Below are 25,837 nucleotides of genomic sequence, written 5' to 3'. Positions count from 1 at the left end.
GCCACCAGCCGGCCAGTTTCTTATCTACTGAACAGTCCACCCATTGAACCCATATCTCTCCAAATTAGAAGGGAGAATGCTATGGGGGACGGTGTCAAAGGCCTTAGCAAAGTCAAGATAGATGATGTCCGCAGCTCCTCCCTTGTCCACCAGTGCAGTTGCTTCATTATAGAAAGCCACCAGATTGGTCAGGCAGGACTTGCCCCTAGTAAAGCTGTGCTGACTCTTCTGAATTACCTCCCTGTCCTCCATGTGCCTTAACATTTCTTCTAGGAGGGTCTGCTCCATGATCTTCCCAGGCACAGAGGTGAGACTGACAGGGCAGTAGTTCCCAGGGTCTTCCTTTTTACCCTTTTTAAACATAGAGGTGATATTTCCTTTCTTCCAGTCACTGGGAACCTCACCTGACTGCCAGGACTTTTAAAATATTATGGACAGTGACTTGGCAACTGCATCAGCCAATTCCTTCAGTACTCTGGGGTGCATCTCATCAGGCCCCATGGACTTGTGAATGTTAAGGTTCCTCAGACATTCAAGAACCTTGTCCTCGTTGACTGTGGGAGGGGCTTTGTCTCCCTGGTCCCTGTCTCATAGGCCATCCACTTGAGAGCTGTGAGGAGAGAAGCTGCCATTGAAGACTGAGACAAAAAAAACTTGTTCAGGACCTTGTCCTTCTCCTCATCCTTTGTTACTAATTGCCCTTTGCTGTTCTCAGGGAGGGGATGCCTTCTTTAACCTTCCTCTTCTGGTTAATGTACCTATAGAAGCACTTTCTGTTTTCCTTTGCATCTCTTGCCAAGTTCAGCTCCAGCTGCACCTTGGCCTTCCTCACCTCATCCCTACACAACCGGGTGGTGTCCCTGTGCTCTCCCCAGGATACCTGTCCCTGCTTCCACTGCTTGTGCAGTCTCATCTTGTCTTTTAGTCTGGCCAGCAGATCTTGACAAAGCCGTGCTGGTCTACTTCCTTCCCTACCCGATTTCCTACAGCTGGGAATAAAGTTCTGCAAATCTGTGTGGCTGTTCTAAAATTTATTTTTTTACATCTCTGGCATAAGAAAAAAAGTGTATAAACCATAATATAAGAAGACGTGCTCAAGATAGTCTTCTTTATTAGTAAATTATTTCAATAATGTTATTTCATGTGCAACATTTCTTTCATGCTAAAAGATTTCTTTGTCAAGATATATTAATAAGGAATGCCATGGATGACAGAGCTGATGAGCTATATGGGCCGCAGTCTTAAAATCTTTGTCTTGTCAACCTCAATTTGAACAGCTTCAGTGGCAAGGGTGGTGGAGGAGGGCAGAGAATTAAATCCAAGGTCTGTTAGGTCAAACTTGATTGAAGTTTATTGAGGATGATCAAGAGAAATTGATGATGAGCACACTGTGTGAAGGTAAACAGGAGAGACACAGCAAAAGATATCCGTCACTAGATTATTTCTAAATGCTCAAATTTCTTAGTAGACTCAAAATCTGACATAGCCTCCTTTTTCTTATATGCTTTGGAAATATTTGGGAAATTACATGGAGAGAAAAAAAAACCTGATGCTAGAATGATTTCCTACTTCACTCTTTAATAAAGTAATCAGCCCTGTTTCTGCCAAAATCTTGGAAGTTAAAAGTTAGGTTTGTATTTTAATGACGCATCCACACAGCCTCTACCAACCAAAAGCTTTTAAAATAGGTAATTTTTGAGCTTTAATTGTATGGTAGTGATAATGGCTTCCTGTCTTCTTCTCTGAAACAAATTCCTGCAGAGAGAATGTTATGATTTGTAAAATAATGGATGGTTTTGAAAACTCTTATTCTAGTGTGTGTTATGTGAAATTAAAATATTGATACATACTGTGCTGATTTCAAAGGATTCTTCAAGCATGTTGCTTTTGCAGTACTTCAATTTCTGTTTTTTAAAATAGGGTTTGTTTTTTAAATTACAATTTTTGTTTTAGTTAAACATACTACATAATTAATCCTACAAAGAATAAGGCTTATTCCTCTAATTGTTGCTATACAAAAGCATGTAGAGATAACACTGTTCTGAAGAATTTTTGTATAATGACAATAGTTAATGGTTACTGAAGATAGGGCAGTGTAATGCGAGTTCCAAGGTGTAATGGAGGCTAGCATGGTTTTCAGTGATTATTTTCTGCTGGGTTTTGGATTTTTAATTAATTTGGAGCAGAAGTAGAGTGAGAAGGAACAGAAAGGTTTGGGACAGCAATGTCAAAGGAATAATGTGGGGAGAATAACATCTTGCCTTCTAAGCTAAAGCCAAGGTAAGCAGGTGGTTTTTGTGTTTGTGGCATTAAAAGGCTTACTGATGAGTAGGATAAAACAGCCTTCCTGAGACTTTTATGGTAGCTGTTTTTCACTATTTTCTGTGGTGGTAAAGAACTTGTTTTCCTATGTAACGTTGTGAACACTAACAGCTTTTCTGGAGCTGGAACAAGGTCTGAGCAGCCTGTGTCAGCCAAATAAGCCTTGATCTTGTAATTGGAGCTAAAATGTATGTTGGAACATAAGTATATGATTTTAATAATGTTTAAAGTATCTTCATTTGTCTTTCTACTGGTAGAAAGTAATACAGATATATACTTTAAAAATTGAATGGAATCAAATGCTTTGTAAGAAACGTTACAGCTACTTATGAATTCTTTTTCTAAAAATGGTGGTTAAACTTAGTCCTTTTAAAATGTCATAATCCCTGGAGAACAAAATATTCTTAAATTAAATTTTATTAGCACGGAAACATCTTGTAAAAAGAAAAATTGATTGTTGATCCTTACCCTACCACCATCTCCCAGTATATAAAGCTCAATTGTTTCCATATACTAAGGTTAAAAATATTTTTGGCTAAATTGAAGGATGGTTTTTCAGAATGCATTCTCATCATAAAAGTACTGGTTACATGTCTTCTAAGTTTTAAAAATATTAATAAAAAGGAGACACAAATAAGAGACAGTCTTTTCTCTGGAATGTAAAGTACTTTTGTAATTCTTTGCAATTCAGTTGCAAAATTATCTTCTGAAGTTTCAGTAGGTGCAATTTTATGTTATTCCAGCTGTGAGAGAAAGAAAGAAAAAAATGGTCTGTTCTAGTAATCTGTTACATATTAGCAGTCTTGTTAATAGCAATAAATCCTTTAATTTTACTTTTTTGGTTTAGAAGTAGAATGTAGTTGTTTCAGTTCCTCTTTGATGAGTGTTTTTTTAAAACTTGCCATCATCCTTTTTTGCGTTCAATTCTAGTCAGTTTTATCAAAATTACCCTTCTAGCCTTAATTAATTTCCTGCCATTTTTGTTTTGTAGAATTTACATTTTGTCTTGCGGTCTGATGTATTGGCCATTCCTCACTTTCTAGGCAGGTCTGGTCAGAGAGGTGAAAACAGGGAAAATGGTGTGGTATCTGTTGTGCACAAGCTCAAGTTACAAATGGCATTCTTCTCTTTCTTTCCCTTCCCAAAAGGCACTGAGGCGTGAACTGAAGGATAAAGAGCAAACCATTCTCAATGCTGTTGACCAAGCACGAGTTTTCCTTGCTGACCAACCAATTGAGGGGCCTGAAGAACCAAGAAGGAGCTTGCATTCGAAAACAGGTCAGAAAATACTCTCTTCTGGGAGTGGTCAAAAGAAAAGAAAGATAATTCCTATGTCTCTAGTGCATATCTTATATATTTTACTTGGTTAGACTTGTTTTCCAAACTGCATCTTGATTGCTTTTATTTCAATTATTTTGCCTCCGTGTTACTACTCTGCTTTGTTAAGTACTTATGTTTTAACAGAAGCAGAAAAATCTGTTTCCTTTTCCAATTTTTGATTCAAAACAGTGAAGTATTCTTTTCTGTTTTCTTAACACAGTAACAAATGTACCTTAAATGTAGTCAGAATAGTACTTCAAGGATGCGTATGCAAATTCATATATGTTGTTGTTGCAAAGTTTTACTCCACAACTAGAAATAAATAAATTTGGTGATGTATCTCATTAGAAGTAAAAGGAATGAGCTTTAGGAAGGCAGCCATTGCAAAATCTTCATGACTAGAATGTTAGATGAATTATTACCAAGGAGTAAACCACAGCTGTTCTAGAAAGAATATTTGCATAGTATTCGTTGAGATATTTCTCTCTATCAGAATATAATATGCCAATAAGTAGGTAATAGTCTTTTCTCTGTCCCATCCCTCATAGCTGTAAAATAGAAAACTGTATCAAGTATCTCTGTAATTAAGTCCTAGAATTATGTTTCTGATACAAGCTAGAACGTTACAAAATCTTTAATTACCTAAGAATTATTGTTGGAAAAGTTAGCAATCTGCTTTTACAGAAGTATCAGCTGCTCTAAGATGTGAATAATTTACTGTTCTGTATAATTTACAAAATTACAGTATCTCTGCACAGATCAGGAGTTAGCTTTTTCTTCCCATATATCTTTCTATACATCTCCATAGCAAACTTTTAAAGTTTGTTCAGTGGAAAAAACAGATCTTTCCTGCATCCATACTATGTGTTATTTCCCTGCAAATTTTTTTATGGTTTTATATTCCCTAATTCAGCTTTGTGATACAGTTTGAATAGCTGGTGATTAATGCCAGTGAACCATTTTCCCCTGTGATTAGTTCTGGTACCTTAGCTCCTGTAATGTATCTTACTATTTGCTTTTTGAACTCCTGGAGACATTGTGTTCGTCTTTACTCTCAAACTCACTTGATTATTGCATCTCTAATGTTTGAGTTGGTCTAAATCACAAGCAACCCTGCAGCTGAAAAATAAGGAATGCTTGCTATATGCTCATTCTTTCACATAAAAGTTTGAAGCCAGAGATTTTCCTCTCAAAAGCTATAGAACCACACAGCACAAATGATGCCAAGGCATAAAATGTTCATTTGCTAGCTGGAGTTAATATCAATGATTGAGTCAGTGTTGACTGAAAGTGTAAGAGCAAACTTCAGGTGATGAGCTGCATCATAAATTCTTGTTATGCAATCTGTTGTTGGTATTATTATTAGCACTGCTATTTTGTGCTATACAGATGGCAGTGATAACAGAATAGCAGAGAATTTGATGGCCATAGTAAACTGACTGGGAAGCTTCATACATTTGAATTGAACCTGGTTTCCTCTTCCTTCTTCACACTCAGTAGTTCCATAGACTCTTTTTTTGAGCATGTGCCAAGTTAAACTTGCCTACCAGCCAAGCTCCCATCCATCTGCACAGTCTCTTACTTTAACCTCGGTGGTATGAAGGCAGAAACTAGGAAGAATAGGAGCAAGAAAGCTCCTGGATCAAGATCGAGACAGATGCAGATCCCTTACAAACTACTGTTTTGGGTCAAAGAGAAGCAGCTTGGAAAAAAAAAAAATATTGACATTTAAAATAAATATTTAATTACTGGTTCAGTAGTGGGAAATAAAAAGTCAAAAATTAAAAGTAGAGCTTTCCTTCCCCCTTTCCCATGTTCAACTTGACTCCAACATTCCCATCTCCTTCCCACCTTGTAATGACTGTAGGTCATGCTCAGGGCAATGAGTGTGTGAGAGGGTGGGAAGGTGGTGATGGTCAGCCTAACAGCTTCTCTCTGCTTCTCCTTTCTTCTCACATCTTTCCTTTGTTCCAGCATGGACTGTCCATGGAGAACATCTGACCTGCCATGGAGCTGCTCCTCCCCCTCTGACCTTGATGTTCCCTCTGCTGTTTCTCTTTCTTGTTTCTCCTCCTCTCTCTCTGGAGTTTTGCTGTTTCTTAAATAGGCTTTCCCTGAGGTGCCAGCAGCATGGCTGAGGGGCTCAGCTGTGCCCTGTGGTAGGTCCTTTCGAGCTGGCTGTCCCTGTCATAGCCCCAGCTTCTCCTCACAGAGACACCCATGCAGCCCCTGCTGCCATCAGAGGGCACCTGGACCCCGCACAGAGAAGGCTGCACTTTCTGTAGACCAATAGACTTTCAGGCCAAAAGGCATCTTTGAATCTTCTGCTCTGATGTCTTATATATCATAAGCTGTAGAATTTCACTCAGGATTGAGTCCAGTGAATTTTTTTCTGACAAGTAATGCCAGTGATCCCAGACAGCTGCATTTCTGGGTTTGAAGACATCCAGGCACACACAATTTATCTCCTGAGTAACCATTTTCAGTGAAGGCTGTGGGTGTGGGCTTATGGGTGTTTTTAAAATGTTTCTCTCTTTTTTTTTTATTTTCTGTCAGCCTTTTCATCACTGGTGTTCTCTGCAGTCGATTAAAGTCAACTCCTTAATTTCTGTGAAGTACACTTCCTATTGCTATAGGGGAAGGAAAGTGGGTTTGGATTGTAAGCTGACAGTCTGTGTCTTTAAAAAAAATATCAGTGAGCAGTACACGGCACTGTATAGTCATTATTTGAACATGATTTTGGCTACTTCTATAATACAAATAGCCAAAACTAAAAAAACAAACAAACAAACAAACAAAAACTATATTTAAAAATCATACTTGCATTAATTGGAGAATCACTGTTCCTTGAGGTTAGATCTTGCCTTGTGTAATGGCAGGGGTGTTTAGGGGGGAGGGTAAGCTAACCTAAAGAGGACAAAGATTGTAATATCCTTTTCTATTTTCTCCCTGTCCATGTACTACTTCTCCCCATCCTCTACCTCCACCCCCCTGATCTTTTAATGCAAGGGAGGGCATTGTTGCAAGGATGAGGAATGAGATTAATTTAGGAGAAAACTTATAAGAATCAGTTTTGAACTTGACTGACTGAGACCTATTTTGAGGACCTGTGCATACATACATTCATTGTTCCATCCAAAGATAATATTTGCTATAGGTTGCCTTATGATAACTCATTACTGTCTTGTAATGTTCCTGTTAATTTCAAATATATTACAAGAATATAAAATCAGGTTCTAAGCATCCTTTGCTGCTTCTTTCCCATCTTGCTTCCTGTGTTGGCCTCCTACTGTACCTCATAAAAAACGGCACATTCAAACACAGTTCTTCAGCTTCCAGGAAGCTTCCTTCTAAGTTAATTTTATCTCCTATCTGTCTTTCCTTCTGATTTTGTTTTGCTATGTTTCCTTAGGGAGGCCCTGTCACAAAAAAGTAAGCTTTACATTCTTCCTGCTTTTGAACTGCTTCAGTATCTTAGTGGAGCAGAGTGATAAACCAGCAGGCCAACTGCTGAATTTTATAGATAGGACAGGATAAGGAAACTGGAAATACATTTTTGGCTTTGTTGTCACTTGCCCATGGTAGAAGAAAAAAACAGATCTAAAAGTATTAATTCTCTATGGCATAGTTACAGTTGGATTCTTAGATCTTTGTACTGCTAGTAAGGTTACAGGCCGTGAGGAAGAAAGAAAAAAAAAAAAAACAGGCAGAAATAATATTTTCTGTCCTCAGGTTTCTATGAACTGATGATACAGCTTTGCTGAAATTCTGTCTTTAAAATTTCACTGATGCAGTGAGGGAGCTGAGATAATTTATTTATTTTTTAGAAAAAGATAACATAAACTAACATACTAGCAGATTACCACAGACCACTACGATGATTCTCACGGCAACAGCGAATGTTCCCAGGAGTCTGCAATGTTGTTGAAATGCTTGAATAGCTTCTAGTTTTCATATGGCAATCAGATTGCTAGCTTTGAAAGATGCTATTTGGTAGCCAAGATTCCCATGATAAGCATGTCATTTAAAATTAAGTACTTACCATCTGTTATCTCCTCTTAATTGGAAGTATAGAAAACCTCATAAATCACATCTGTGTTATAAGAGAAAGATATTAATAGATATCAGTGAATTGCATGCATATACTTTAAATTAACTTACAGACACACTGTTTCAGACAAATAAAAGTCAAACTTCTTCACTTCACACAATCAGGTAAATTCCCTGCCACAATTTTTCCTCTTAGCAAGGAAGATCTCACTGGAAATAAGTAATTTACTGTTTGCTAATGTATACAGCAGGCAGCATTTCTGTTCCCAACCACTTCTGCATGTCCACTAGCTATCACACACCACTGGTACAGTTTGTTGCACTCTGCAGTGCAGCTGGGCAGAGTATGGTGTCTTGAGTGTGAAAATTAGAAATGCTTAGGAGAATGAAGAGCGTATAGCCCACTGGAGGTCAGTGGAGTCATGCCCCAAAACTACGTACAATATTTTGACCACTGCTATCTCTGTTTTAATTTAAGGTCATTCATTTGTGACTTTTGAGAGGTTCTTCAGAAGGTTAGAGAAACATGCATTTACCCATGAGAGAATCCCAAACTAAGTATTTCTCTCCTTTTCACCCTCTCTTAGTCACCCTACAAGTTTAGTCCACTTGGGTAGAACCTTGAAACTCTTCCTGTAGTGTCTACGTGGTCGCTTGCTTGCAGTCATGTTAGTAAAGTTGGAGTAAGTTATTTCCATTTGCCGAGTGGTGTGGAGTGCAAACTTGGAGGAGTTTTAAGCCTGAATTTTTAACAGCTGAGTGTTGGAAACAGGCTGGCCTGAGGCTATAGTGGTTAATTAAATTATTGTGAGTTTTTAACCATGAGGGCCTCAGAATTTAAGCAAGGTTGTATTAATTCCTGGCCTGTATGCTCTGTTATAGCCCAGTTTTAGCTGTAATATAGGATGCTTCCATAGTGGAAGCTGTGCTCTTAAAGTTAAACTATTGTGTTGTTTTAAAGACTTCAAAAACCAGTAAAGCTTTGTCTGCAAGAGACTTCTCAGTTACACTACTAGCAATGCAGATGATTGATGGATGTAAAAGGTTAGGACCTTGTCTGAAAGAAAATTAGGCTGAGGACACTTGCTTGAACGTTCAGAAGGTGGATGCGTTTAAGGCCTGTGTTGTTACAGGACACCAACAAGTCAGGGAGCTTTATCTTTTGTGCTGCCTGACATGTCTATTTCCTGATTTTGTACTGGTTTAGAGTAAAATAGATGTCTTTGTTTTGCTTTGCAATGCTGTTAGGGGATGTATATCTGTCCCTTGCTGAGGAGCTACCTGCTATATTGTGCTGTGGCCCCAGAAAAATTGTTACTGAACCTTGGAAGAAATAAAAGGCTTGTTACAATCTCCTGTTGTAGTGCTTTGGAAAGAAACATAGGGTTAATTCTTTGCTTGCCTAGATTAATGGAGATATAGTGGTGATAGCCTTCTCCCCATTAGTACTCTCCCTTCAACAGGAATTGGAAGAAGGCGTAGTAGTAGCTTGGTGATGCTGTAACAGTACTGTTATATTTGCATTTTTCTAAGTTTGTGGCAGGATCAGGCTAAAAATGAATTCATATCTGATTTAGGTTCCTGGACCAGCACTGACTTTGGGCTTCCACAGCACAAAACTCAGGATTGCTGCAATCTTTAGCTTTCTGGAGATAGATGTTATAGAATCATAGAATGTCTGGGCTGGAAGGGACCTCCAAAGGTCATCTAGTCCAGCCCCCCCGCCATAAGCAGGGACACCTCCAGCTAGATCAAGCTACTCAGAGCTTCATCCAACCTGATCTTGAATGTCGCCAGGGCCGGAGCCTGCACCACCTGTCTGGGCAACCTATTCCAGGGATCTATCACCGTCCTACTGAAGAACTTTTTCCTAATGTCTAACCTAAATCTCCCCTTTTCTAGCTTAAAGCCATTACCTCTTGTCCTGTCTCTACAAAACCCTGTGACTAGTCTCTCCCCTGCTTTCTTGTAGGCCCCTTTCCAGGTACTGGAAGGTCACTATAAGGTCTCCCCGGAGCCTCCTCTTCTCCAGGCTGAACAACCTCAACTCCTCAGCCTGTCCTCATAGTAGAGGTGCTCCAGCCCTCTGATCATTTTTGTGGCTCTCCTCTGAACACGCTCCCAACAGCTCCACATTATGGGACAACTTAATTATCTCTTTTAAGTCGAAGCTATTTTCTCTTTGTTTTCTCCTTATGAATCTTCTCCACCAGCACCCACTGAGAAATATCAACAACCATTATTAAAGGATATGTATATTTACTAGCATTATTCCTATTTGTGTTTATCTGCAGCAAATACTCTGGGCCCTTTCCAGAAGTATTCATCTTTGGCGAGTTTAACAGCTTTCATTGTCTCTGCTTTTGCAATTCTGTCTCTTGCAAACCAAAAGTAATTTGTCTTTTATCCTCCAGAGACTTCTTCATTCACTTTTGATTTAATTATATTTCTCTGATTTTAAGAACTTTCAGTCTTGATAGAAGAAAACCCAAAGGGGTAAAGATGAAACTGACTGTACTTTTCCTTTGTTTTAACCACCTATGCAATAGATATTCAACCCGGAGAAAAAAGGCAGCATTACTGGGTTATGCTTGCATGGCTGGGTGCTTGGAGTCTGACTCATTGTTATGTTTCCACATTAATCAGCTTATTCTTTGAAATTCCTATTCCCATTCCCTCAGAACTAAGTTTTCTGTGTAGGTTCTTAGAAACCCAGAGAATATTTTCACTGGAGCAATGCTAAAGACTGCATCATGTATTGATAACATTGCTTTTGGTTCTTCTGCTTAGGTGTTTGACAGTGTGCTGGTGTATCTGTTCAAATGCTCTAAAAGCTCTCAAAATTATTACAGTGCTGTGTCAGCCATTGTTTTTTGCTGCAAAGATTGATTGAACCAAGGATGATACAACATTTCACATAGTGGAAGAAAGAGGGGGCATGAAATCAGCTCCAGTTCAAGTATATTTTATTAAGAATATAGGAAGAGTGAAAGGAAGTTAATGTAACAAGTACCTTTAAAAAACAAATAACAGGTGAAAGCTGATCATTGAGAAGACTTCATATTAAGTGGGGATAAAAAAGCAACAATAATGCCAGACTGGTGAAAGCAATTTCAAACTCATAGAATATAATTCTCACTGTTAAGATTTTTTTTTTTAATGAGGTTTATAATTCTGTCTTTAGTATCTTGGAGAATATGTCATCTGCTTGAAAAAAGTAATGTATTGCTCATTAATAAGTTGGATTTTCATGATGGAAATCATGAAGTTACACAAGATATATTTCTGTCTTAAATGAATAGATGCTGGATGGTTTTATAGCTCATAAAAACATGTGTTTTGCTTTATTTCCCTAGTAAATGTCTTTTTAGGGCAAGTTTACAAGCACTTCCAAGGCTTTTGTAAAATAAAGCAGTCTTGCAATTAATATATTTCAAATAAAATATGCGGCAGAATACCCTTGGACAATGACACTGATTTGAGAAATGGTCTCAAATGGAAAAAGATTTTTTGTTTTTCAGTTCCGTTGGGATACTTGTATCGCCCCAGTCAATCTGGAATCTTTTTTTCCTCTTCCAAAATATGCAACTATTCTGTCATGAGGAAAGCCCCTTTGTTTTAGCTGGCTAGACAAGTAAAGTCAGGCTTTTCACAGATTCACAGAATGTTAGGGGTTGGAGGGAACCTCAAAAGATCATCTAGTCCAACCTTCTTCTACTCTCATTTATTGCTACAGCCAATTTTTTCCCATTGCTTCTACTGGAGTAAGAAGCATGCATTGAATCTGTTGTACATCTTTATGGACAACCAAAGTTTTGCAAGATTTTCAGCTCTTACTAAAGCTTTCAGCATGCTTCTTGTCAAGTGACTCATTTTAAATGACCTGCTAATAATCTACTTGAGAAATGTTAAACCCTTCCAACTTTCTACTCCTTTATGCAGAATTGGTAGGTTTTGGCTCTGATAACAGGTAGATGATGCAGGCACACTAAAAATGGCATTTTGCAGCTTTGCATATATGTATCTTCTACTTAGTCCAGTTTCTGGGTATAATATTCCCTATTTTAGATATTCCAAGATGCCAAGAAAGGAGGCTTCCTCCTCTGGGTCTACAAATTTCTGTCCCCTTTTGATGAAGCTCAGCATGTAAAGTGTTCCAACTCTAGGGGCTCCCTTACTCCTCATTTAAAGCCCTGCAGCTTTTAATCCTGAGGCATGGTTGTCCTCAATGTACAATTTTATCATAGGATACCTCAACGTGTGAGATATCTGATGATTCTAAACTCTGTCACTTGATGGGACTTGTCTGCATGTTGTGATTTAGTTTGGCTTCTGGATTGTTCACAGTCCCTTTGTCTCTGGACTGTAATGGATTCTCATTCATTCATCAGTGGTGTATTATTCTTAATGGTGAATAAATCCAAGATTATTTCCAGTAACAATTTCTTTGATATCTTTATGTAAGCAATTTGTGTTTGTTTTGTTGTTTGTGTGTTTGGGTTTTTTTTTTTTAAACAACAGTTTTTATGTGAAAGGAGTTTTTGCTTAGAACTTAAGCTTTATTGATTTTCTATTCTCTAAAATCTGTTACAAAGCTTGGGGTACAGTTCATCCCAGAACTATGTTGTCCTAGTAGCAGTTTATTCTACTGTGAATTGCTGGAATGCCAAAGACACGGTACAATGTATCACAGCTTATCTTTGGTCTTCATCTTTATTCTGGTCTGTCAGTATTGCAAATTGTGGGTTACTGCCACGTTTCTATATCCCAGAGCTACATACATTATTTACATCCCTTCCCAGCTAGGTAAGCGTTGCAGGTTTTCACAACTGTTCCTCCTCAGACTCCTCTTCTGAAATACCCTCTTGTCGTTGCAATATCCCTGTGCCTGGCTAGCCTCTGCCTTTGTAGGCAGGGTGCACGTGAGCAGTGCTCTCATGTGATAGCTAATGACACCCAGCAACTCACTGAAATACCTCAGTAAGCTCAAAACTTCTCCTGCCCGTCTCAGCTCCACTGTTTCTCCAAATGGCCTTCTGTTTTTCAAAAGGGCTTTTCTAATTCTAGATGTCAAAACATGCTCTGCAACTTACAGCCTAGGTATTTGTTTCCCTTCCTTTGGTGATATTGGCTTTTGTTGTTTGTCTTTGCCTCCTTTGGTTACCATTGGTTGTACTTTTTTCTCCTATGTAACCACATGGCAAGATACCTTGTGACTTTGGGTCATTTGACAACATCCTCCCTTCCATACACCACCAATTAAAATGTAAATCATGAATTTGTAGTCTAGCATATATCAAGCCTAGTACAGGCTAACAAGATTTGAAAAGTGTTTTTTAAAAATAAACAAATGTATGGATTTTGTGGGCAGAAACTCTGATTTTGATCCAAACAATTCCTTGTTACCTTTACGCCTGGGAAGAGTATACCTGCCCTTCTCAGCCACAGATTGAATGTATTGTAATGATTCCTTTTTTTAATTACTTGCAGTGTACAGGGTGCTATGGAACAATAGTTGGATCACTGGAGGCACACTAAGAGAACTTTTGCAACCACAACAGTGCATTTACTTTGACATTCACCCAGCCTTTGAAAAGCAAAAATCTACCTCCCCCCTCCCTTCTGTATGCTCTCCTCTTGTCCTCCGTCCCCAAGTTGATGCTGGACTTACTATCTTGAGCCTGTATCTCAGGAGCATTCTCTGTTTAACTAGACATGAATAAAAGGAGAAATAAACTGTGACTTTTCTTTCCCTCTGCAGAGCTGACCCCTGAGGAGAAAGCCATGAGGATTGCCAAAGCTATGCGTAAGCAGTCATCAGAGGTGAAGGAGAAATGGGAGAACCTCAATGCCAGTGCCAGTATCTGGCAGAAGCAAGTGGACAAAGCATTAGAAAAACTGAAAGACCTGCAGTGTGCCATGGATGACCTCGATGCTGACTTGAAGGAGGCTGAAAATGTGAGGAATGGCTGGAAACCTGTGGGAGACTTGCTCATAGATTCATTACCAGATCATATTGAGAAAACTACAGTAAGTGTGGAACTCCTGGGAAATATTTAGCCTGTGTGAGAGTCAGACCTGTCCATTGTACTACACCTAGTCATGTTAGATAATTATGTACTATACACTTAAATGATAATGTACAGTTTAAAGTGCTCTTTAAAGATTAGGTCTGAGGTCTCAAAGAAAATCTAGTGCTGTGGCACCTTCACCGTCTCAGCTGTGATTACATAAACACATATGATCAGCAAGCTACAGATCTGTACACAATATAACATTCATGAATTGGGAAAAAAAAAAAAAACAAACAAACACGTGTTCTAGGACTTAAATACTTTTGTCCTAGAAATATTGTCTAGTCCATCATCAGGCCATAGGTATGTTTAGAGCCTAGCCCAGGCACTGGAGTATGAGTGAGTTGAGTCGTTTATCATTCCAGTAGTTGACAGTGGGCTCTCCTCCTTTTTGTAGTGGTGAAGCTGTCAGATCTTGGCCATCAGGTATAGCTTTCTTCTTAGAAAAACATTTAGACATCTTTCTATCATACAGAAGTGTATACATAGTTTTATATTTTGTTCCTTAACTTTCACGCACTTCATAAATCTCTTGCTTTTACTGTAGCCTGCCTTCTCTTCAGGTTTATTTTGAAATGAAGAACTCATACTACCATAGTGTGGTGTTCTGGGCCTACCAGTTCTTGCATTCAGCATCCCAAGCCACCCATGCAGGGCTGAGCACCCCAAGACGTGGCTGCTCATGGTGGGAAGCAGTCATTCCCTGCTTAGATGCATGAGTTGGGACACAGTAGTGCAGAGCTCCCTGAAGAAGGAATACCTTCTGGTAACTAACGTTGTCTGGGAGAGCTGACAGGAAATAGCACAGTGCTTGGGAGGGGAGTGCCTGAATATCACGGATTTCAGAACATGTGGGCATGCTCACATAGGCAGAGAACATTGCTGTTTCGGGCAGATTTAGCAGTTATCACCAAGCTTCACAAAGTCAACTTTTCAAGCTCAGGAATGAACATGGTAAAACTATTAGAGGACCTTGGGTTCATGTACCTGTCTGGTCACATCTTCAGAATGGGACACTGGTGATAGAAAAGTGAAAGGCCATGGGCTGCAACCACTTTTCTGCAAATTCTCTATGTGTACACAGCCTGTGGGCTCACATGAAATTAACAGACGACTGCATTATTACACATAGAAGAATGTAAGCATCCTTATTCTCCAATTTTTATTGTTACTTTCAGGTTTAATGGAACCAAAATCTTTAAAACAAAGACAGTTAAAGTTGATTTATGTCCAGACTGCTGATGACTTGAGAAGAGTAATGCATCTCCTGCTTCCCCTCTTATATTTTAATATAGATACTAAAGCAAGCAGTAAGATGATGATGCTGAATAGCTGTTTGTTCTCATGCTAAGAAGTGATTTGTCATATCCTGATGGCTTTTTTCTGTAAAGAAGAGTAAAGTGAGTTCTTGTAGGTTTTCGTTCTGTGGAAAGATGGAAACATCTGCTGAATAGGGGGCTGCTGGCTGTCTAGAAGCCCAACTCTTCTTTCTTGCCAGTAGATTCCTTCTGTTCTCAGGTCTGATGAGAGAGATTTTAAGGGGAGGTAAATAACTGAATCATCCAAAGAAAATATTTTTTTCCAGTTGTTTTGGATTGTTTCATGATGTTTAATCAAGCCATTTGTAGGATTGAACGATTAACTACTCACGGCAGGAAAGACATTTGATGTGTTTTTTTTTCAACTGTAACTAAAACTTGCATCAATTTTGTCTTAATACTGTATTTAGTTCCATTTGATTCAATGAACCTTTTTCTTCTTTTTAATCATCGTAACAGTTTTATTCTGCAGTTTTAATCAGGTAAAACATTGTATTCCTTTTCCTTTGAAGATACACTCCTTCATGCTTTGCTAATTCAGTAATAGTTTTTAAATTGAATTTTTGTCAGCTGCTTAATATTGGAAAACTGTAGTTACTAAACATATTTTTTTCTTAAGAGCACTTGACAGGCTGTATACTGTTAAAGCCCCTGGTAGAGCATTGCATATTTCTTTTTGGAAAGAAAAGGTCTAATGCCATATGGCACCACTATAAAAAAATATTTAAATTGTTTTAGGGGTGCAATTTGGATATGGGCTTTTGAGTAAATTTCTTGCTGTTTTTCTCTAAACATGAATATGAATGAGTTAATAAGGATACTGAAGTGTGAGCGAACTTTCTTTGGTGGAGAACAGAGAGAGTTGCATATGGTTGTTTAGCATAAGCTGCCACGTTGGGCAAGTCAGCACCATGCTGAGTTTACGGTGGCTTTTGTGCTGCTCAGACATCCTTGAACATAAATATATGCTTCTTGCTCTTTTAGGCTTTTAGAGAAGAAATTGCTCCCATCAACTTGAAAGTTAAAACAGTGAATGACTTATCTAGTCAGTTGTCTCCACTTGACCTTTATCCATCATTAAAGATGTCTCGTCAACTAGATGATCTTAATATGCGGTGGAAACTTTTACAGGTATTCTTCTGAATGGGTACAGTAGGTGGTGGGGGGTGGGATGCTTCTTACTCTCTTCTGTTCTCTTAAGAGTTGTGTTCTTACCATTTTTTCATTATTTCTGTCTTTAAGCCATTACTCTAGTGGTGCCAAAAAAACTAAGAAAACTATCTTTCCTTCTGTGGCTTGACCAAAAATTTTTCCTTTCAAGTTGTCTCAGCAATTTACTCACTCAGGAGACTGCATTAATCTCTGGAGACTATTGTGAACAATAAATTGTGAGCAATAGTCTGGAGACTATTGTGAACAGCAAAAAAGCTGCATGCTTTTTTGAATGTTTTATATGAGTAATTTTACTGCATAAATCGTTACTGAAAATGGGTGTACATGTTTCTGTTGCATTTCAATCTCCTGTGAAAGCTGCTTTATTTTGGTTTTAAATGTTCAGTTTCTATAAAGAATTTCATTTTAAGTGACTTAAGTATTAGTAGAGCTATAACACAATGTGAGCAAAGCTCATTTAGCATTATAAAACAGAAGAGGGTATGCTGTGAGAGATTCTTATTGCTTAGTTATGATTATTGTGCTTAAATGGTCTGAGAAAGGTAAATCAATATGCCTGATTGTAGTTCAAACTCATGCACAGTTTCATAGTAAATGGTTTAATGAAGTTTCTTACCTCAGTTAATGTTCATTTATCAATTTTTGCACTTTCTCACTTTTTTTTTTTCTTTTGGTAGGAAATACTTGTTGTGAGTCAATGGCTATTTATTTTTTTACCTGGTTTCTAAGGATGATATTAAGTGTCTAAAAGACTTGAGGGAAGGATGGAGGATCTGTTGTGTCTCTAGCTGAGAGTAGTGGGACTGAATTTTCAAAACCTGGGTGTCAGTTTCTGGGTGTTTCATCAGTTTTAAATCAGTTGCCTGTAAGAGGCAAAACTGTAAGTTTTAGAAGTCATTTCAGTCCTTCCCTCTTCTAATGTAATTTGTTACTGAGTTTTGTGGGGGGTTTGCTTTTTTTGGGGGTTGTATTTTTGTGTCAACTTGAGTTAACTAAGCAACCAAACTGCTGCTGAGTGTGCTAATGCACTTTCCATTAATAAACCACGGGGGAGTCATGTCAGCCAATGAAGTGGTGTCTTCTGAAATTATTCTGTGCTGGAAAGGCAGCTGTGACATCAATACAAGCAAATTGAAACTGTTGACAATGGATATCTGACAATGGAAGGGTTGGGAGGAGGTCAGGAACTTCAATGGTCAGCTACAGTCACCATGAAACTATTGTTTCCTGATTATTCATCCTCAGTGCTCACAGGAGAATGCTGCAAGATATGACTTTCATCAAGAAAATGAGAGAAAAAAATATAACCTTGAATAGCTGCATGTCAAAGTGCAGTGATACAGAGACAAATTTATTTAAGGGAAAATGAATGTAAATAAGTGTTTTTATTATCGTGGCCCTGGTGTTACAAAGTAAATGCAATCTAAATTTTGTGTATCTGTGTTTGTGTAGGTGTCTGTAGAGGATCGCCTTAAACAGTTACAGGAGGCACACCAAGATTTTGGGCCTGCATCACAGCACTTCCTTTCCAGTAAGTTCTTTGAATTAATAGATGCTTTGAGATACGACGGCTTTCTCAAAAGCTGACTGCTCTTTACTCCAGGTTTCCCCCATGGCTTGAGGAACAGGAAGTTCCTCTTGCATTTTGTTATCTACCTCCCTGTTTTCCTAGGAGTGTTCCATCTTTGGAACTCTGAAATTCTCACCGGTGTGCTTCCCTTGAGGATCACTGCAAGATCTTACTGAGTTATGTTTGCATTCCTAGTTGCTTTATTCTTTGTCCTGTTTCTTGCAAGGTCTGATCTGTGCATGTTGCAAAACCTTTGTCTTTGTAAACTCTTCTTCTCGTCCCCTGCAACCTCTTTCCTCAGTTTCCTTTTACTTCTACACTTGCTGGGATGGTACAAAGGATGAGCTGCCTGTTTTTTTTTTTTTTTATTTTATTGTTAAAAGCTTTATGTCATACATTCTTAGACCTTCAAAGAAAGGGGTGGGGAAAGCAAACCTCCATCACTTCCTCTTGAGACGCATCTTTGCATCTTTTTCTACCACTGAAAATTTTCCACTTGCAAGCCTATAATTTACTATATACTAAGAGATATCATTTGATATCTCTTTGTCATTTGATTTACTTGTTAAAGATAGGGAAGTTATGATATCAAGACTGATGCTGATTTTCTGATATTCCAGCCCATTTGCCATCACCAGAGCTCATAATATAAAGTGTTAACCCAATAAGCTCTCCTGTTTTTAACTGAGGGCTTCAATAATAAAGGTAAAATTATTGCAGGAGTTGAGAAGTGAACATAAAAATGAGCAGCTCTGTCCCAGAGGTTCTCAAGTGCTGTATGTCTATGTATATCTGAAAAGCTAATATAATTTAAAAAAATAACTAAATCTTGATTTCTTCTTAAGTTACATGACAACCATGTTCTTATTTTAAACTGACAACTAGTTTTTCAGTAAGCGTTATGGTAAACAAGATACAGTGCATTGAAAATGTTACAGCGATTATGCAACATACCTATTCCTGGAGCTCCTTTGTCCTTTTTATAAACTGACAGAGCAAACAAACATCTTTAAAAGTATGTTTGTGTGGGGTTTTTTAATCCTGATTAAAAGTATTCTATAGTATTGTCACAGTGGTTTTGTAGCCCTTCCCATCTTAAACTTGTAACCTTGACCTGGACAGTAAACCCACGTAATGATTTGCTAAAAAGAATATAGATAAAGTGGTACCTTTGGCACTGTTGAAAACCACAGCGTTATATGTTTGAGAGAGTAGTCAGTCTAGTTTGTGTATTAAAACAGGCTAGGAAGCAATGCAGAGAAGATGCAGTATCCCCTACTCCTGCTGGTTTGAGAAGTTCCTGACTTCACTTCTCCGTCAGTGTTAAGGCTGGTTACCTCTCCTCACCCAAACCAATGCAAATGTTCAGGTGACTGATCTGAAGAAAACAAAACAAGAGGTATCAGTGAAAAGTCCACATGTAAAACAAGGAATCTTGCCAGGCAGGGTTGGCTGGTTTTGTTTTCTTTGATTTGAATAATTTCCTTGATTTGGTTTATAGCGTGCCACAGCAAAAAATTGCACTCACAGGACTGAGTGGCACACTGGCTTGCTTGGTGGATAAAACATTCATAGAATTATGTCCAAAGAGACTATGCATTGCCTTGTCAGCATGCCGCAGCCTTCCTTGGAGCATCTGCTCCAGGCTGAAGGGGACATTCAGTTTATCACAGAATCACGGAATGTTAGGGGTTGGAAGGGACCTCCAGAGATCATCGAGTCCAAACCCCTGCCAGAGCAGGACCATCTAGTCTAGGGCAGGTCACACAGGAACACATCCAGATGGGTCTTAAAAGTCTCCAAGGTAGGAGACTCCACAACCTCCCTGGGGAGCCTGTTCCAGTGCTCTGGAACCCTGACAGTAAAGAAATTCTTCCTCATGCTGGTGTGGAACTTCTTGTGTTCCAGCTTGCGACCATTGCCCCATGTCCTATCACAGGGCATAAGTGAGCAGAGGTTCCCCTTCCTTCCTGACACCCAGCCTGCATATATCTATACACCTTAATTAGATCTCCCCTAAGTCTTCTCCTCTCCAGACTAAAAAGACCCAGGTCTCTCAGCCTCTCCTCATAGGGCAGGTGGTCCAGTCCCCCAGTCATCCTCGGAGCCCTCTGCTGGACTCTCTCAAGTAGATCTCTGTCCCTCTTGAAATGGGGGGCCCAGACCTGGACACAATACTCCAGGTGAGGTCTCACCAGGGCAGAGCAGAGGGGGAGCAGGACCTCCCTTGTTCTGCTGCATACACTTTTCTTAATGCACCCCAGGATCCCACTGGCCTTCCTGGCCACAAGGGCACACTGCTGTCCCATGGACAACTTGTTGTCCACCAGGGCTCCAAGGTCCCTCTCCACAGAGCTGCTCTCTAGCAGATCACCTCCTAACCTATACTGGTGCATTTTATTACTCCTGCCCAGGTGCAGGACTCTGCACTTATTCTTGTTGAACCTCATTAGGTCCCTCTTGGCCCAGCTCTCCAGTCTGTGCAAATATCAGTGAATGGCCACACAGCCTTTGGGTGTGTCAGCCAAACCTCCCAGTTTTGTGTCATCAGCAAACTTGCTTCCACAAAGCATGTTGGTGGATACCACAAAGAGCTATAGCCAAGCGCAACAGTCCTACAAAAACAAGTAATATGCAGTTAACCATTTAAATTATTTGCTAAATTTTTTTTCCCTACACAAACTACAGCAAAAACTTCTTAAAAGAAATAATAATCTGTTTCAAGAGCTTGAACTAGTCGGAGTTACAGAACATAATACCTACAACTTTATATGAAGACTGTTAAATGAAAGTCAGGAACTGCAACTTCGAAAGGAAAGTAATAAAAAAATCATTAAATCTGGAAAAATGAAGGTTTCATCCTGGCAGGTTGAAATAGTGTGTGTTTTAAATCAAATTTTTCAAACCTTCTTAGCAGCCATAAGTGACTTCTAACTGTGAGGAACAAGTAGAGTGATATTCTGAGTAGAATAATCTCAAACTCCTAAAATTGAGATTATGATACATCTCATGCAAATCTTTATCTCCAAAGTTGTACTTCTGAATTAGAGGGGAGGTTTTCATCAGTGCTCATTTGACAGCAGCTATTTGAAATTTACCTCACTGTTACTTTTCTTCCAAATCCCTACAAAAGACCGTAGCTTGTCATCGCACCATTTTCAGCTGACTAGCTCTCAGTTGTCATTTAATCAGTAATTTGCGCTAGCAAAACACCTATTTATACCTGTTCATCAGATTTGTAAATCAGGGGTTTGAAATGACCTCAGAGGACCATCTGGTCCAACCTTTCATGGGAAGGGAAGCCTAGATGAGATTATCTACCACCCTGATTCCATCCACCTTAATCCAGTGCTTTCATCTCTGCGGCGGCTAGTTACATTTCTTACTAAGGGAAAAAAAAAGACACAGTGCAGCATTTAATATTGCTGTTGCAGTTCTAGTAACACCAATTGCATGAATTCATTCAGACCATTGCTAGAAAGTGCTTCAGAATATTTTTGAAGACAATGTGACAATGGCCCTTCCTAAAATGTCCTGCAGCAGGAGGCTGAAGTAAAGCAGTAGTAGTAGGCCACTATGGCATCTGATACCTGTCTTTACTGAGCTGTTTTTCCTTGCCTATCAGTGACAGGCATAGTTTGATTGTTCTTTTTTAGTGCTTTTGAGAGGGAAAGCAAGCTCCTTGCAAGATAGTTACTGATCACTAAATTTTTACACAGATAATACAGTTGAAGAATCTATATAATCCATTATTCTTTACAGATTGTTTTGCTGTCTCCTGCCTTGACAAACAATTACTTTTCTTTCTGTAATTCATTTTTTTTCTTCTAAGGCCCACGAACCACTCCTCTCATCTGTGTTTCTTGTATGCCTCTTAGAAGGACCCATGCACATACCCAGAGCCCTGGCTCCACATGTTCCCTAACAAATAGCCTAGTTCTTCAGTGGCCTGCTCAAAGCAGCGCTGAGTGGTGTCCAGCCTTGCTCATATCTGCAGGCCTGCTACTGAGTGCCAGAATTGATAACTACTCTGCTCAGTTTTTATATAGAAACTGTTTTTAAAAAAGGAATGGGAATTCCATTTGGCAGTTTCACGCAGAGGAGAACTGGCAGGGTTTTGAGAAAGGTCGTTCCCAAGTAAATACAGTATGGCCTGGTCCATAATAATTAACAATTAGATTTATTATGCTGTTTAGTCCATATCTGTGTTAGTGCAGAATATCTATAGTCTGTCATAGCACACAAATCATACCTAAACAAACTGCGGCCAGATTTTTCTTCTTAGTTAGCTGACATAATTAAGTGTAGTAGTACTGGAGGCACCGTAGGTTCCAAACTGCAACATGAAAGAATAAAACTCTAAAGCTGATGGTCACCTTCATCTATGTGGTTGTTTTGTTTTGTTTTTTTCCTTTTTTTCACTTAGTAATGCCTAAGGATTATTTTTCAATTAACTACCTCTATTAGAGCATTTAGCCTTTCTATATTTTTTACACTTTTTTGTTTCCCTCTACCTACCTCTTTATTGCAAATGTGAATTTTTTCTTTAAATATTGATATGGAATTTTCTTCATTTTTTCCATTGGATAATGGGGTTTATGTGGTTCACTGTAGTTTCTCAAGCATTCTTTCCAGTCTTTCAGTACTTGAATGTTTCTTAAATTATGAGATAGGAAATTTTGTGCCATCCAGAAATTAAAGGTCACAGTCATTAAAAATCTCAGGGATCAGCTGGCTGGGAGCAGGGTGAGACCTGCCTCTCTGCAGCACCACCACCCTATGGGGTTTGAGCAGCTTGTAAGTCTTCACTGCAGTCTTGAGAAGTCTTAGGGGAAGAAGGAAGAGTTACTTTGAAATGGATTTTTTTCTGAAGAGAGATGAGCTGTAAAGTAGGCCATGCTTGTATAAAATTATATCGAGAGTTTAGTTACTTGAGATTCGGTATGGATCAAAGCTGTCTCCCATTTTACCAGGATTTTAAACAGAAGTGATAGCACCTAAGAGTAGGCATTCTGTCGTGGAAGTGTTGGCATGTGTACAGTGTAAATTATTCCCATTGTGATGATCAGTTGTTCCTACCTGTTCTTTCAGTCTCTGCTTCTACAGTGAATCTGGTGAAATGAGTTTCTTCTATGATATAACACTAATGAACCAGGCACTGGTCTGATAATTTCTGGTAGTACATGTACATACCTATGGTTTTTCATTAAATGGCAACCTTTCAATTGTGTGCACCAGCACAATTGAAAAATTGTGTGGGAAAAAAGGAATAGTTTCCCCACTTTTATCTCCCAAGATCTTTAGATAAGCAGAATTGTGGTGTCATGAATGACTTCATACTTTTTTCAACTCAGGGTGCAGAAGGCTTCTTGTTGTTATGGATGATACCTGCCGCTTGCATAAATTCTGCAAAGATTACCATTGTTCAGCAAAGAGTGCAAAGACAGGTTTTAATGCCTTTTCTGTGGTCATACAGTGTTAATAAATATTAAATTTGAGTTGCAAATAGGAGCTACGGGTTGTAACCAAAAAAAATAAGGGTGATATTTCTCCTTGTTGTTCTGTCACAGAGCATTAATTGTAGTAGTGAAAGCATTTATTTTCAAAGCTTAAACTGATAATAATTCTACAGAGGTAGGAAACCCAGGGTCTCCATTTTCCCTGGATGGTTAGTTTGCTTGCTTAGAATTTATTATCCTTCTTTGAAGTAGAATCACCACATTTGTTTTATTTCCAGCTTGGCATCAAATAGATGCCTAGAATCATCTTGATAGATTGCTGTTGTTTTCTCCAGATGATTTTATAATTACTAAAAGTTGTCTGTGGAACTTGAACTGTTCCCATTTAATTTATTATTACTGTTGTAGTTGTTAAATAAATAAATAAAATAAAAATAGTTTTGTTTTGTTGGAATTTTTTTAACAAGTACTTTCTAATAGTTGTTCTCTTTATTTTCTCAGCCTCAGTACAATTTCCATGGCAGAGGTCTGTTTCACATAACAAAGTGCCCTATTACATCAAGTAAGTTTGCTTTGATTCTTTTTCCTTAAGCATAACAGAGAGTCTTACCACCATTACCAGAAAACCATAGATACTAAGTAGCAACTAGGAATGTTATCAAGAGTTTCTTTACGTAGTGTTATGCTGCTACATACATGATACGTTTTCATGTTTATTGCTTTGCATGCTGTATAATTTAGAAATATGTAAAAAGAAATCGAAGACAAACCCTAAAAACCTCACTCAGATAGGAAACAGCAGAGATGTTCCAGTGTAATACAGCATCAGTATTCAGACTAGATTTGTTCTTATGCGTGTGGCTCATCCAGAGTATAAACTGTAGAATAAAGGCAAAAAAAGCTGAATACATAATGCATTTGAAAATTCAGAGTTTAAAACCTGTAGCAGAACAGTGATGACTAATATTTAGACCATTCATCATTTTGTGCAGAATTCCTTTAGAAATAGTCACATGTTGCCTGTCCTATCATTCTCTTTACTGCATGGAAGTTTTTATAGTGCCTGATATTGAGATATATTTAACATTAGTGTATATAGTGACAAAAATTGTACAAATACCTTGTCTCCCAAGAGGAATGGTTGAGAGATTTCTTTTGAAAATAATAAGAAATAGTTATGTAGGTGTGGTGATTTTGATGTGTTCTACTTGGAGCAATCTTTAACTTGGGTTTTCTCATTCCATCGGCATTTATTTATGTACTGTTTGCCAATACTTTAAAGGTCAAAGATTGCAGCTTTGAGAGAAGGATAACTTTTTTGATAGAGAGGTAAATGAAATTTTAAGAAGGTATAGTGTACAGTAAGCCAGGCCCAGAGTAGTTAATTTTAAACTGAAGTCAGTCTGTATTAAAATATTACCAGTTTGAATTTTGAAAAAAAAAAAAAAAAAAGAGGTAGGGTTTTTAAGTCTGTGGGATGACTATGAGTTGAACCTGAAGATAATTCATTCTGAGAGAACATCAGTGAGGACTTTGTACTATTGTGTCTTGCCATCATAAATCTGAGAGCCACATTTTGTGCTTCAAATAATTTGAGTGCTTGAGAGCTTTGAAAAGCAGGTGACAGCAAATGTGTTGATCAAACCTGTTGTCATCATTCTTGAGGTGTGATGGTTGTTTTTCAACTGTGATACGAAGATTAATTTTTTTTAAGGGGCTCTGTGTAGGTAACTAGAAAAAAGAAAAACTCACTGTGAAGATCCTTGAATTATCTATAAAATCATTTGCACCTTTCCTGAAAAGTTTTTCAGGAGGCAACAGAAAGCTTTGCCATGCTGGGGGAAAGGTTCCTCTGTCAGTCCCAAGTGGAAGAGGAGAGGGCAGAGGTTGGATGTGGGGGCACACTGACTGTCCAGTCTCAGGCAGCACTGCAACTGGAATGCTGCACCTGCAGCACTAATTCAAAGAAAACACTGAAGTATCAAACTACAGAGGACAAAAGGAAAACTACCCCAAACAGTCCTTTTTTTTTTTTTTTCCCCCTTGTGGGTATGTCCTTAGTGGTCATTGAAAGATGGCAATTCACGTTCCTGCTCCACCTGGTCAGAGGTGGGAATTTGGGAGTGTTTACCAGGTGTGAGCTGGCCTGCAGAGGGGTCTATGGAGCTCATGGTTACATTCAGAGGTGGAGGACAGAGGCAGGATGGATAGTGCTGCCACTGCAACAGATGGAACAGACTAAGATTAAAATTTCTAATCTGTGCTGAGCAAAGCAAATATTTTTAATGTGACTTTTTCACATGCATATTCTTTTTCTCATACTACATAATACCTATTTTTGAATTTCTCGGTATCTCCCTTGCCCTGCTTCAGCCAGAGTTCAGTTTTTGAGAAATCTTTTTTTTATGATGACTAGCTCAGGAGAAAGTAAGTCTTTGCAGTGTGCACACTGATACTGTGGGCTTGCTCTGTGTCATGGTTCAGGGTTAGGGCTGCTCCTGGACTGATAACAGATGCTCTCTCTTAACCCCCATACCCCATCAAAGGGAA

At 38.6% G+C, this 25,837-nt stretch overlaps 1 protein-coding gene across 1 annotated transcript in view; it reads left to right on the top strand.

The window, feature by feature from the left end:
• Positions 1-25,837, top strand: part of LOC103773417 (utrophin-like) — a gene marked incomplete at its 5' end in the record, with an annotated part of 260,165 nt that overhangs the window by 164,779 nt on the left and 69,549 nt on the right. Inside the window, 5 exon segments of the mRNA XM_008940784.1 lie at positions 3,471-3,600; positions 13,454-13,722; positions 16,070-16,216; positions 17,711-17,789; positions 23,789-23,849. Of these exon segments, the coding sequence (XP_008939032.1) occupies positions 3,471-3,600; positions 13,454-13,722; positions 16,070-16,216; positions 17,711-17,789; positions 23,789-23,849 (686 nt within the window).

Source organism: Merops nubicus, unplaced genomic scaffold (assembly GCF_000691845.1).
Source record: "Merops nubicus isolate BGI_N331 unplaced genomic scaffold, ASM69184v1 scaffold875, whole genome shotgun sequence".
Lineage (NCBI taxonomy): Eukaryota > Metazoa > Chordata > Aves > Coraciiformes > Meropidae > Merops > Merops nubicus.
Note: the sequence above shows the minus strand (reverse complement) of the source record. Positions and strands in the feature narration are given on the sequence as shown.